Source organism: Theobroma cacao, chromosome 9 (genome assembly GCF_053813885.1).
Source record: "Theobroma cacao isolate CCN51 chromosome 9, ASM5381388v1, whole genome shotgun sequence".
In the NCBI taxonomy this organism is placed as follows: domain Eukaryota; kingdom Viridiplantae; phylum Streptophyta; class Magnoliopsida; order Malvales; family Malvaceae; genus Theobroma; species Theobroma cacao.
The window spans coordinates 5,608,394-5,622,468 of NC_142647.1; the positions used below are offsets into that span (position 1 = coordinate 5,608,394).

At 32.1% G+C, this 14,075-nt stretch overlaps 2 protein-coding genes across 3 annotated transcripts; one reads left to right on the top strand and one right to left on the bottom strand.

Annotated features, from left to right (window-relative positions):
- The first annotated feature begins 3,008 nt into the window (after positions 1 to 3,008).
- LOC18588559 (DNA-directed RNA polymerases II and IV subunit 5A) lies at positions 3,009 to 5,444 on the top strand. Its single transcript, XM_007013042.3, has 5 exons — positions 3,009 to 3,168; positions 3,371 to 3,588; positions 3,786 to 3,965; positions 4,428 to 4,541; positions 5,062 to 5,444. The coding sequence occupies exons 2-5, from the start codon at positions 3,388 to 3,390 to the stop codon at positions 5,185 to 5,187; spliced, it is 621 nt and encodes a 206-aa protein (XP_007013104.1). The 5' UTR covers positions 3,009 to 3,168; positions 3,371 to 3,387; the 3' UTR covers positions 5,188 to 5,444.
- Positions 5,445 to 6,395: 951 nt separating this feature from the next.
- Positions 6,396 to 10,023, bottom strand: PAP2 (phytochrome-associated protein 2). Of its 2 annotated transcripts, none has more exons than XM_007013045.3 (5): positions 9,258 to 10,023; positions 8,285 to 8,517; positions 7,363 to 7,504; positions 7,044 to 7,105; positions 6,396 to 6,746 (listed from the first exon to the last, which is right to left on the bottom strand). In XM_007013045.3, the coding sequence occupies exons 1-5, from the start codon at positions 9,722 to 9,724 to the stop codon at positions 6,709 to 6,711; spliced, it is 942 nt and encodes a 313-aa protein (XP_007013107.3). In that variant the 5' UTR covers positions 9,725 to 10,023; the 3' UTR covers positions 6,396 to 6,708. The 2 variants fall into 2 exon arrangements, with proteins under 2 accessions (XP_007013107.3, XP_007013106.3); XM_007013044.3 differs by having other exon boundaries at positions 8,285 to 8,514; positions 9,258 to 10,009.
- Between the last annotated feature and the right edge of the window lie 4,052 nt (positions 10,024 to 14,075).

Sequence of the window (14,075 nt, forward strand, 5' to 3'; positions counted from 1 at the left end):
TCACATCCTCATTTTTAACCATCCGTTCTTCTTAACTCTTTCTTTCTTTCTCACCTTTACTCTTTTTTTAATCTCTACTCTTTCTTTCTTAAAAACCTAAACCTAAATAGTTTTATTTTGTGAATATTAAATATATTAGCTTGACTCTTTATTATATTAAATTTTAAATTTTTTATAAATAATTTTAAATATTAATTTGATGGTTTATGGTAAAAGACACAATCGTACAAGTGAATGAACAAATGTTTTGTTTTTCTTTTATGTTTAGGTTATTTGTATATTTTATAATTATAAATGAAATTTATAAGTTTTAATATTGTAATTTACAAAAAAAAAAAGTGATAAAATTTTGATTCATTGGTCTATAATCAAACCAACCAAACTAATTCGATATTTGATCGTTTTGGTTCTTTTTTATATTTTGTCAATTCTGATCGATTTTTTAAAAATGTTTGATCTATTTGGTTCTCATATATGATGAACCGAACCACCTGATTGCTCACCTTTATCCATTTTCTCCTCCATTGAATCCAACGTCAGCACTTATAAAATTCACGTTAATGTTTAGTCAGATAATGTCAACATTATTATTACATTCATACAATGTCATATAATTATTGTCATGACATCAGAGTTAATGTCACATCAATAAAAAATATTATATTAACACAATTAAATGTCATGTTAGCATAGAAAATAAAAAAATTAAAGTAAAATACTCCCACCTTCTTAAGTTTTAATTAAAATTTCAAGCGAGTCAATTATTTTTTAAAATGAACACTTTACCCCAAGAGTATAAACACTGTTAACAAAGATTATGAAATAACTAAAATGTTATTTTTTTATTTATTAATTTAAACAATTATTATTATATTTTTTTAAAAAAATAAGAAGCATCGATCGGTGCTCCTCAGCTCTCCAAGAAAGGGGAGAACTGGGCGGTGCTCCTAAAGGAAAGGGGCATCAGATCGAGGCTCCTCAGATGATGAGCTTTGTTTTTTTAATTAATAAAAATAAATAAAATTATATAATAGTAATTTTAAAAATTAATTAAGAGAATATTATTTTGCTATCCTCACCACATTATCAAACTGACAAAAACACTAATAGTTGAGAAATGGCTGGATCTATATGTCCAGCGAAAAATATATTTTAGGGTGGAGTGTCTGTTTTGATAACTAATGGACATTCGTGTAATTTCAATTAAAACTTAAGAAAGTGAGGGTTTTTTACCCAAAAAATTAACATCATTAACGATTGAATTGATATTATTAATTTTGAAAAGTAAAGAGATTCAATTTTTACAAATTATTGTATAAGAACTAAATCTATCACTTTGACAAGGTACAAGGTTCTGTTTAGTTTTAAATTTTAAGACACGTTTGGTTTGCAGTATAATATAGAATAAAACAGTTATTATGTAAGAATAGAATAATGAATTAATATAGTAGAATTGTTATTATGTAGTTTGGTTTATGAAATAGAATAAAATAAAAATTATTATTATAACTCATTCTAATATTTAGTTTGTAAGAATAATTTTGAAATAGTTAAAGAATAAATGATAAAATGACAAAATCGCCTTTATTATAGTAAAGTTTATTTTCATCAAAATAAAATACTCTTTATTATAATTAATTAAATTAGAAAAAATTACTCATTACTATAACTTAATAATAATTTTTCATATTTAACCTTTTAATTTATATTTTTATTAAAATTTTAAATATTAATTAATTTATCATTAAATTATTAATATAATTTTTATTTCAAATTCTTTTTATTTTTTAGTTGTATTTTTATTTTTTAATCTTTTAATTCTATTTCATTAAAATTTAAACATTAATAATTTAGTATTAAATTACTAATATAAATTTTTAATTTACTTTTTTTATTTTTATTTTTTCTTTGTAGGATTGTAATTATTTTTAATAAATAGGAATATTTTTGTCCAATAAATTTTGGACTCTATTCCATAGTCATGGAATAGCCAATATCATGAGGAGGTGGGAAATGGCTAAACCAAGAGTTTGAAGAGTTGTCATTTTTTTTCAAGTTTAAAAATTAACTAAATTAAAAAATAAAAAAATGAATAAAATAAGAGACGAATGACTTAGCTATTCCTTGTACCAAACATGTCATTAATATTTTAAAAGGTTTTCAAAATATTTAAGAAAATTCAACCAAATACTTATTTTTTTATTACATCCAATCAAATTTAGTTTTTTTATTTTTGGTCAAATAAATTTTGTATAGTTAATGGTTGATTAACTATTATTTATCAAAATATTATTTATTATTTTTATGTTCATACGACACTAACAAAAAAAGTAAAATGTCATGTAATCATGTTATCATGCTATATAAATATGTGATGTTACCCTGCATTATAACATGTTAGGATACCATATTAGTATTATATGATATAAAAAATAATAAGTGATGCTTTGACTAATAAAAATTTTAAAAAGTTTATTATAAGGATTTATTTAATTTAAAATAAAAATAAAAGAGTTTGATTAAACATAATTAAAAAATAAAGACTTGATTGAATATAATAAAATATTAAAACTCATTTAAATTTTTTAAATATTTCATTAACGCTCTTTAGGTATTATGTCCACTTTTTATTATCTTAATTACATTTCTCCTTTTTTTTTTCTCTAAATCACATTTCAAATGTTATATTCTGTTCATTAAATAAAAACATTACAGTACAACTAATTTTTTCTATACCTTGAAAACAATAGTCCGAAATAATTGGAGAAAAATAAAAAATTTAAGACATATAAGATTATATTTGTTAAAATAATTATATAAAATATCTAATTAAAGTTATTATAGAATACTATTACTTAATTAAACTACAATATCCAAAAATGCAGAACCTTCCAATAAATTAAAATAATTAAATAAATAAAATCACAGCGTGTAAAGGAAAGACAAAACCGCTGAGTTAAGCAATACGACCGAGTTAGTAACTTGGTCCGTGAGGGAACCCCTCATCTCTTAACCGCCTTTTTTAATCAAACGAAAAAGAGATAGCGAAACTCGCGAGGCGAAACTGGCTTCCTCTTTACATTAGCATTCGGAGAAGACTCAAAGAGAATTTTCTTCCTAGAGTTTCTGCTGTTCGTCGTTCTTGGTATCACTCGCCCTCTCTAGCGGGTAATTCTCTTTTCTAGGGTTATTTCGAAGCCATCATCTTCTATTTTCTTTTTCACATGCCTTTTCAAGTTTTAGGGTTTTGTTTTCTGCTAAGTATATTTTGATTAAACCATTGATTAATGTAAACAATATTGTTATTGAGTTATTTCACTCTTTTATTACTAAATATTAAATATTATTCAATGTTTGAAAATTTAATCAGGAAAAAGGACAACAAAAATGGTTCTATCGGATGATGAAATCAAGAGGTTGTTTCGAATCCGAAAGACGGTAATGCAGATGTTGAAAGATAGGGGTTATTTCGTGGGAGACTTTGAGATTACCATGACCAAAGCTCAATTTATTTCCAAATATGGCGAAAACATGAAAAGGGAAGATCTGGTTATCAATAAAACTAAGCGAAACGACAACTCTGATCAGGTATCCCCTAAATATATCTCAACTTTCAACTCATTTTAGCAATTAGTTCAAGTCATTTTTCAATTGCTTTTGAATGTATAATAATATGGCCCTGTCATATGTCTAATTACTTGTTGTTGCTTATGTTATTTTGATCTGCAGTTATTTTTGTATGTTGCTGCATTGATTTACGGGTTATTGTTTTTTTGGTGGACTAGATCTATGTTTTTTTCCCTGATGAAGCCAAGGTTGGTGTCAAGACAATGAAGACGTATACTAACCGCATGAAATCAGAGAATGTATTCAGGGCTGTACTGGTTGTGCAACAGAATTTAACTCCCTTTGCCCGGACATGTATTAATGAAATTTCTTCAAAATTTCACTTGGAAGTTTTCCAGGTCAAATTTATTTGCTTATATGATATTCTGATTCCATTTAAGTCATCATCATGCTTGTTGATCATTTTCTTAATCAAGGACTGCATTAATAAATCTTGATGGGATGCTTGGCGTATGTTCTTCTATAATGAAAAGCTTTAAGGCAATGATTTATCTAATTAACTGTACTTTCTTGAGCTCATCGAGATGATAGCCAAACACTATACTACAGGTTGGTGTGATGGTTAGACTGAATGACTATGTTTATCTGGTGAACACAAATTTTTTTAGAAATTTTGCTCTAACATCAGTATATTTTTCCATCCCATTATAGCAATATATAGTGAAGCATTGATGTTTTAAGGATGTTTTTTGAACTTATTTTGATTAACTTATTCTACGTTTTTACCTGAGGAATTTATTTCAATCATCTGTAATTAAATCTTATAGGGAAGGCTTGCTTTTTTTTCTTCATTGGTGCAGGAATCAGAGCTCCTGGTTAATGTAAAAGAACATTCTCTTGTTCCTGAGCATCAGGTGCTTACTAATGAGGAGAAAAAGACTCTGCTGCAAAGATATACTGTAAAGGAAACACAGGTCAGTTTTATCTGATCTTAATTACTATGTATTGGTAGATTCAAGTATTTTAAAGTGATTTGCACAAATCTTTATTGGTGTATGATATTAGTTGTTTTACAGGGTTATACTTCATGTAATATATTCTCTGAGCTAATTGGTTAACTGGGTATAGAATCACAGATACATGAATCTTGTTTTGTAGAATCACTGCAACTTCAAATTGGAACATGAGCTGCCCTAGTAGGAATGCTTAATTTGTTTGCATGTATGCTCAGTAGCTAAAAGAAGTGTGTATAAGGACAATGCAATTCTTTAGATATTGGTTCATAGTAAATGCCTTTTGAAGGCTGGCTTGTGTTTTATGATGGATGTGTGTTTCTGGTGTCTTTTGTTTAATGTAGAGAGGGAAATGACAATCAATCTCTATTTGAAAAAGGCAGCCATTGATCTGGTGTCATTTTTTTGAATGCATTTATTTTCTCTCTTACAAGTCTTACCAGTCTCTGATCATTGTGTTTTTGGAATGGATTGAATGCAGCTGCCCCGTATTCAGGTGAGCGATCCAATTGCAAGATACTATGGGCTGAAGCGTGGACAAGTTGTGAAGATAATTCGGCCCAGTGAGACTGCTGGTCGTTATGTCACCTACCGATATGTTGTCTAAGCATGGTTCCTGTTACATGTGTTATTTTTTTTTTTTTGATCAGTTGTTACATGAGCATTTACCTACTTTAGTTAGAACTGGATAGCAGGGGTTTAATTGAAAGCACAACTGTATAATTCTATCAAATCGGCTGGTGGTCTCAAAACCTAATGGATTGTAGTTAGGGCATGGAGACAACTAAGATGCTAGTTTGAATGCAATTCTGGGTTTTGCTCAGTAGCATTACTTGTAATGTTAGTGTAATCTCGTTTAGCTAATTTCTTTGTGTTCCAATTTCTGTGTATTCTATTCTTGTTTCATCTCAAAACCAAATGACAATTCTGTTTTGCTAAATGTTTATATTCCCTGACATTCTGTAAAATTGTTTTATGTAACACGAAAGTGTTTTCACCTCTTGGCAATTGCCAAATAGGCGGCTTTGATCCTGTAGTTATTGAAAGGTGAAGGAATAGTTGATTTTGTGCTCACATTTTAGCTCTGGTCTTGAAAGAGGCTTGCGCAACGCCATAGCCCATAGAGTATTTTTGCGTCTTGATAATTGCCCTTTATGGGCCTGTAATAAACGGACAATAATTGATTTAGTAGTTGCCGGTAAGTAAGTGGATTCAGTTCATGCATATTCCAGAGTCCCATTCCTTGATGTTAGACCTAGTTGACAAGAAATGGAGCTGGAACTTCTCCACTTCTCACTATTTTCTTAGGGATGGTTGGTGGGTTTGTACCAATTTCTTCTAAAAGAACCTCAAGGATTTAAAACACAGGAACGACAAAAGCATTTCATTATTTGAACATGACCAAGCCGCAATCTCATAGTTAATAGGTGAGGTGAGAAAGGAACTCTTAAACGTCCTCTGACGACATGCCTTTTCTAATTCATTACCTTTCATCACGTAATCTATGTAACAAACCCTTCCTCCTACATACCCGCCTCCATCCTTTCTACCTCGCCAACCAAATCTTGATTTCAGGGATAATAGTTCGGTCAAGTTTTAGGATTGACAACCTGTCAAATTTGATTATAGATTATCGGAAACTGTCAGACCAGGTAGTTTTATATGTTAACAGTTCAGTTTATCTGGCTGTGTATTTCCAATGAAATGCAGAATTTCTCAACTTTTCACTGCCCTTTTTCAATTTCTCAGCAACCGAATGCGAGAACAAATCTGTAATGGATGGCACCCTATTTTGTTCAGAGAGAGAGAGAGAGATTAGACAGGCAGCAAACCATTTACATATGAAACAATGTAGCCTTAAGCAGAGACGACAATCAAATACATGACAGAAACATGAGGGAGAGAACAAACCTAAAAACCGGGATATGTCTAAATAGTATATATTGCCTACTAGGGAGTCTTTTTTGTTTAGCCCTTATACAGTACATAACTTGTTCAATGCTTAGAAACATACTTAGGAGGAAATAGACGACCCAGTTTTGATAGCAGTAAAAGGCTTTGACATTCGGATAGTAGCAACTAGCAACCTCCATCTTTTGCCTCAGTAATTACAACAGCATCAAATCGTCTAGGTACGATTCTTGCACTTCTCCATCGCCCTTGGGGCTGCATAATGCAGAAACATGTGTTAATGATTGCTTCTTCCACAATTAATCATCGTCATGTGGCTAACCAAAAACCAGTTGAACAGGATTTTTACAACCAACAAGTATCATAAAAAAAATCTCACACCATCACATTTTTTAACAAACATTTCATATGCTGACATAACAAGTTAAAACTTAGACAGGATAGCCATTTTGCATTACATGACTAGGCAATCAAAACTCAACAAGAACATAGTAGAATTTTTTGGATTAAATTTGATAACCACATGGAAATGTAAATCAGGAAATAGCATACCTAGGCCGATGGCCTCTGAACTCTTCATGATCCTCAACCTCTTACAAGAGTCAGTAAACATCCTGCAACAAAGCAGGTCGCTCAAATTAGTGGATTATTTTTGCAACTCTTACACTCTGGAAACTTTAATTATGAAATTAGAATCATTTAATTGGAACAGATTTAAAACTAACTCAAGATGTTTCTATAATTACTTCCAGCTTTCAATTAATAAATTTGCATGAAAAATCTGATTCAGAATAACTTGATATATTTCATATCATCCAACCAATTTTCCTTCATGGGATACTTTACTTAGTTGAGTTGCAAAACAACTTACTCCCAGGGAACATCACCGACGAGCATCCAGTCACCATCTTTATCTTCATATGTGAGTACATACTCGGAGCCATGCAGAAGATCAATTAATCGACTCTCACTCAACCCATCTCGGCTAGGAACTCCATGAGAACCACACTGACCTGAACCAGTTAATAAGAAACCATAAATTAAACCCTTTCAGACAGGGGCATTCCTGCAGATTTGCAAATGCCTCCCCAATTTAATCATCATTATATCACATGCAGATCCTTTCAACATGCATGTTGGTTTTCACACAACTAAGACAAACTGGTTATTTGAAAACAATTTTAAATAATTAAAAACCTAAAAAAAAAAACTCAAATTTGCTGCCATGGTGATGCCAGAGAAGTTTAATCTAAGCTAACATCACAGGACCAACAGTTCTTTCTATCGTGGTTAAAAGAGCACTTTCACTTTTAGAATCAAAGAACCTCTTTTAATATCATTTTTTATTTATCATCACATGTCCATTCTGTAAGACACAATTTCCTGATTTAGGTAGCATGAGTCTTCCAACCATACCCTACAATTCTAATAAGATACATTTAACATTCCACCTTTGTCCTTCGTCCACCGTCTCACCTTGTTTCTCCTCTCTTCTCACCAAATGAAAAGAAAAAAGCAAGAGAATGGGTGAAGACAAAGAGAAGGTTTTTGCTCTATATTCATAAAGAAAATTTCCCTTATGTATTTTTTTGTGCATACCATTTCCAATCATCAAAACAATTGACAGGATTATGCCAAGTTGGCAACCAAACAGTTTTAGTCTGTGATTTTGAGTGTGCCTGAGTGAGGCACTCGCATGTTTGTACTTGTGGATAGCCTGAGTAAGGAATATAGAGATTGACATTTAAAAGCGTTGAAAAAGCACACAGGATAGGTTAAGAAAAAAAAAATACCAATTGTGAAGCAGCTGAACATCTTTTCAAGTGCTGAGGAGAGTTCTTTATAGCTGCCGTAGAATTTGAGGTCAACTTTCCTCAGATATGGAGCACCATCCATACTAACTTTGACATACAGACATCCTGATCCCAACTTGGCTTCTGCATCATCGTCATTCTTCGGAGGATGAGAAGCCATTGTATTCTTCCGGAAAGAGCGAATTGGTGGCCATCCAACCACTTGTGCCCTGCTAAATTTGAACAGAAAAATGAGGGATCAAATTTCTTACATTGAGAATAATTTGCAATTATGATACCAAAATAGCAAGGCCGTAACTTATATCTTCTTGTTTTAATAACTACATAGCAGACAAGTTCGTACAATAAAAATATATGCGGCAGGTAAAACAAAGAAGTTCAATTCGCAAGCAAATAATAAGTGATCAATGCAACAGAATTAATGAAGCAACTCAATTGTTCATAGAGAAGAAAAATGAAAAATCCCCAATATCAGATCAACCTTAGAACAATTGTTAATAGTTAAAATACCATTTAATTGTATGACAGATCGAAAGTTTGAAAACTAGCTAAAGCATGTAGATCCTGAAAGAACAAATTCTTCACACATAATTCACACGTTCTTTTTAGCCTTACTCCACTGCTCACCCCAGTCAATGTTGTTACTAGCATTTTATTTTTCTTTTAAAATAATTTTAATATTTCCCTTTATAGAAACCAAAATAAGGAGAATCATACCACTAATCACATTTTTCATCTTTCCTAATACCTGCTCTAACGAACAAAAAGAGGTATAAAGAAAAGCCCATCAAAATCTATAAACCTGCCACTAAAAAAATAAAAAGAAATAACTTAAGGGGAGAAAAGAAAAAAAGTCAACAGAAGTTATTTTCTCATTGTACCAATTACCACAGAAGAGATTATTTTCTCCTCTCAAAATTAAAAATAAAAGGAAGTAAAGCAATGAGTTTACTTTGAAACAGGAGCAATATTCCCATTCCCATGGCCACTACCACCGGCAACCTGAGGCTTCTTCTCCTGACCCACCACGGGCTTCTGAGCGGCTTCATCCTTCAAAACAGGACCGCCCACACCCGAATCCGACCCGGAAAGACCGTTTCCTCCATTACTACCGCCACTTCTAGGAGAAAACAAGCCTTCAGATCCACCTCCACTCCCACCACCAAAAACCCATTTCCCGCCACCGTTGAGTGTATCAGAAAAACCCCTTTTCGCCCCTGACACAAAACTCTTCAGTGAAAGCAGTTTATGGTCATGATCCTCCCTCTCTGGTGACTCGGAGCCAGGTAACCCGAGTCTCAACTCAGTAGCTTTTAAGTGTAAACCATTCTTTTTATTACCAGCATCAGAGCTTTTCTCCATTGAAGGAAGCTGCTGCTCTGACAAGCCTATGTAATCGTGCTCTATTGGCTTAGACATCAAAAAGAGAACATCAAGAAGTAAAAGCAGAGCTCAACCACAAAACAAAAACAAATGAAAAAAAAAAAAAGAGCTTTCGTTTCTTTTAGATTGAAACTGAGAGAAAGATTGGAGGTTTGATCATGAAGCAAAGAAAAAGAAGCTTCCGTTAAACTTTTGGCCTTTGGGTTTTGTTTCTATATAATAACAATAACACACACACACACACACACACAAAACAGAACTCTATATCTTTAGTCTCAACACTGTAAGAAGATGAAGTAAAAATCCAGTTAAAAATGGAACTGTTTATTGTACTTCTATCCAAAGAAAAATAGTTTCTTTTTGGGAGTTTTTGTAAAGGTATAAACTTTTAAAACTTATACATAAACGGCCTTTTTGTGGGGAACCACTTCCGACAATAGTCACAGAAAATCTCCTCCCCCAGCAAACTTTCCGATTATGTCCCTTTTAAAAATATGTAAGCTAATGAAAATGCGCCGGGTGTACTAACGTGCACCGTCATTATTTTGACGTGTCAAGGAGCTTATCTAAAGTGCACCCCTCTTTCAGACAGTGTTTGGAGACGAGAGAAAGAAAAAAAAGCGAGAGAGAGAGAGAAACCGCACGGAATCACAGAAAAGGAAAGGACGAGACGAGAGCTGTTGCTGTGTGCGTTACCTCTTTAAACGGCCAAAACTGCTCGCATTTTAAAGTGAAAAAACAAAAAAATAAATATAAAATCTACTTAGATCGGTAGTATTTTGGCTGATTTGGTGTTTGGGTTGCAGGAAAAAAGAAAATAAAACGCTGTCAAAGTGAGAGAGAGGGGCAGAAAGAAAAGGCAAAAACGGCAGTTCGAAGGTGCTGGTGGGGAATTGAAAGGTAAGTGACCCTGTTGGAAAATATTTTGTATTTGTTATGTTCTGTTTTTTATTTGGTTGTCTGTCTCGGTTATGGAACAAATTTCAAGCAATAAAAAGTTTCTTCCAAGTTTGTTTTTAAGGTTCTCATGGTCGGATCATTGCTCGTAGTTAAGTAGGACATGAATAATAGCTTAATATGTGAAAGCTCTTTTTAGCAATAGCTTAGAACATTGTTTTGTTTGTAATCAAGTGAGACATTAATAGCTTTTAAACATTAAACATAATTTGTTTATTAAATAATCTTAATGGGTAAACTAAACTAAAGATTGGCAAACTGTTATCCACCTAAATGATCCAAACTAATTGCACTTCTTAATGTATAAGATTCAACGCTTGGTCCATCACGATATAAAATGTCACTCTCTTAAAATTTAATACTTAACGTAAAAATTATGAAATGAACATAAAGTGAAACATTAATTACAAATAAAATTTTTTTTATTTTTAATATTATTGCAAGAAATATAACAGAATTATATGATAAAGAAATTTGAAGATAATGTGCAATTAGTGGGGCGTGGAATAGTAATTAAAGCAAATAGGGCAATCTCCATCCCCCCTTTTTCTAGAAAAAAAAAGGAAAAAAAAAACCTTTCTGTTGATAATGATACGAAGAAATCTTGTCGACATTGCTGTAAATGATAATGTCTGATCTTACGCTTTGAATAATAATGAAAGTACAAAATAGCTTAGCGTTTGCCTCAAATTTATTAGTTTAATAATTGCACTATAAATAGTAAGTTACTAAATATCTTAATAATTAAAGTTTGCACGGTTTAAAAGAAAAGTCCACTCATCCATGCCACTTGGGTCGTTGAGGGACAAGACGGCATCGTTCCAAATGACCGGTATCCCTTAAAGTAGTACTTGTTAATTACTAGTTGAATTGGAAACAATATTTCCCCAAATGCAAATTTGTCTTGGCCCTTGTATTGCACGGTGTGTTAGGTGTGATGCTCTTCCCTTAAAAAACCTAGCCATAGTTAGTCCCCAAAACATCATCATTCATCAGATTAGTGGTTTACCCTTTGCGTTGTTTTTGCTTTATCTGCTAACCCTTTTGCATTATTGTTAAGTATGTGATTAATGATAGTGTTGGGAGTTGATGGAGCAGAGCCATGAAATCACTTTCAATGGCCAATTTTTCCAAAGTACAGATGTTTTGTGGACTGTTGGAGTAGGGTCGGAGCACAAGGGTGTGACAATGGACTTCCCAACTTGTCAATTCTCCAAGGTCTAAAACATTTCTTTTTCCCTTTTTTTTTTTTTTTTTTATAATTGGTCTTTCTTGAACTTCACCCAATGTCTCAGAATTTGTCAACATCTTGAACTTGTAATAAGTCAGACACCCAAGATTTCATGCCAGTTGGTAAAATCTTTAAAAGTAAAAAAAAAAAAAATAAAAGCAAAAATTTCCTGGCTCTGAATCTAGATTTGTTTTTCATGATGTACTCTCTTCAATTTTGTACCTGTCTGATTTTATGACAAAGCTTTAAAAAACCAAAGAATTTAACCTGTTTATGATGTCCAAAAGCAATGTAGAAATACAAGAAAAAACAAAGAAACTTTAAAGCTGTTTAGCAATATCATACAGCAATATCACTATTTAACATTTAGCCAATTTTAATTAAATATATACATATGTGTATTTAATTTATTAATTAGTACATAATTTTTGTATTTAAATAATAAAATTTGAAATCTCTTTTTCTTAATTAAAAAAATTTAATTAAGTATAAGTAAACCCCGAATTTTCATAACATAATTTTTTTATAAGAAAAATTACTAAGTAGCAAAATTAGTCCCAGGATCATGTTAATCCAGTACTTTTCTGTAATATCATAGAAAGTAAGCTTTCTCTTATCACTAACTTCTTCTCATTTTTTTAAAGTAAAAACTATAATAAAAATAGGACAATGAACTAATTTCGTATGTGCTTGTTTGACCTGTTTTTTTTAGTTTATCTATATCTTAGAAGTAAAAGTTAGGTCAAATATAAATTTTGAAAAACTCTTAAAAAAAAGTAATTTTTTTTAAAAATAAAATTTTGAAAAAAAATAACTTCTGGAAAAGCTCATATGAGGAACTTTTTTTTTTTTTTTTTAAAAAATGTAAGAAAATTTTATTTTTGTTTCAAAAATATCTTCATCTGTTAAATATAATTATAATATTATCTTTTAAAAAAATATTTTTTATGATAATTTTAATCAAAATTATAATTTATAAAAAAAATTTATCAAATAACTTTAATTTAATTTTAAAAATTATTATTTTTCATAAAAACTTAATAGTAACTTTTAAATTAAAAAAAAATCAAGTCAAACAAGTTCATGTAAAATAGTAAATTTTTCTTTATGTATTTTACGGTTAAGAACAAAAGAGTGAAAACGAAAAAATGTGTCTCAATTGGAATATAAAACCTGTTCACCTTTATGAACGGACTAGTTAGTTTAACCATTATAGTTTCCAGAGTTTGCCAGCAACTCTTCAAGCTCGTGTGTGTCGTCAGAAATCAACCGAAAAACACACGAACCAGAACTTCCCTTCTCAACCCAGCAAAGCTCAAACGCCACCCTAACCATGGCCGACCGCCAATCGTCATCTTACACTTGCCAGTGTTGGAAGTACCCTCCACCATCCATCATTAGCCAAACTTATCAGCTCGATGAAAAAGAGAGAAAGAGAATCTCGCAACAGGGCCCCACCCATTGGAGAGCAATAATGGGGCCCCCCCGATGCCCAAAATTCTCTACGGTGGGACCCCGAAAAATGGCCAGCAAAGTGAGAGTATACTAATATCCGTGCCAAGTATATAGTAGAATAGTAGATTCAAGCTTGGCAGCGTAACCAGTTAGGGAGCGGGTGTTCGCATGAAAGAAGAAAGCGTGTGGTGTGGCCAGCCCACTTCCATGAAAGATGGCCCCTTTTGGCTCCTTCTCTGCTTTTCATTGTATTTGGTGTTTGGCCAAGCTCAACTATCTTCCCTAATCCTATGTTTTTTCCTTTTTGTGGTGGGCATTTGCAACTTTGCGGGTCCTCTGTTCCTTGCACTTTTTTTTTTCCTTACAGGGAAGTACCCACGTGGTTAACAGGATAATGGGATAAGCTAAGCTTTTTAACCTCCACTCACATCATGATTCTAGTATATTTTTTTGTTCTCCCCCTTCAATGCTTCGACAGGGTATCAATTCTACACTAATGGCAGTCACAGTCAGCGAGGGAGGGAGGAGATCATTGCCAGAGTGTTTAAATCCAAGAGCAAACTCAAGTTCTCTACTGCTAGATGTATAGGGTCATTTTATACTTTACAGACAGGTTGAATATTACTTCCATATTTGTTTTGATGAACAGGAGAGGAAGGGTTTTGAGTTTTGAGTCCCAGTACCTAAGGCTATAGACTCGTGTCCGTTAATCTCGTAATATTAATTCTCTTTTTAATCATGATT

Bases quoted from the DNA above. Each gene is read 5' to 3' on its own strand.
- LOC18588559 (XM_007013042.3), top strand. From the start codon at position 3,388: ATGGTTCTATCGGATGATGAAATCAAGAGGTTGTTTCGAATCCGAAAG. The intron at 3,589-3,785 runs GTATCCCCTAAA...TTGGTGGACTAG, and splicing joins GAAACGACAACTCTGATCAG to ATCTATGTTTTTTTCCCTGA. The intron at 4,542-5,061 runs GTCAGTTTTATC...GATTGAATGCAG, and splicing joins ATACTGTAAAGGAAACACAG to CTGCCCCGTATTCAGGTGAG.
- PAP2 (XM_007013045.3), bottom strand. From the start codon at position 9,724: ATGTCTAAGCCAATAGAGCACGATTACATAGGCTTGTCAGAGCAGCAG. The intron at 8,518-9,257 runs GTAAACTCATTG...GTTCAAATTTAG, and splicing joins AATATTGCTCCTGTTTCAAA to CAGGGCACAAGTGGTTGGAT. The intron at 7,505-8,284 runs GTATTTTTTTTT...TAACTGGTTCAG, and splicing joins GTTCAGCTGCTTCACAATTG to GTCAGTGTGGTTCTCATGGA.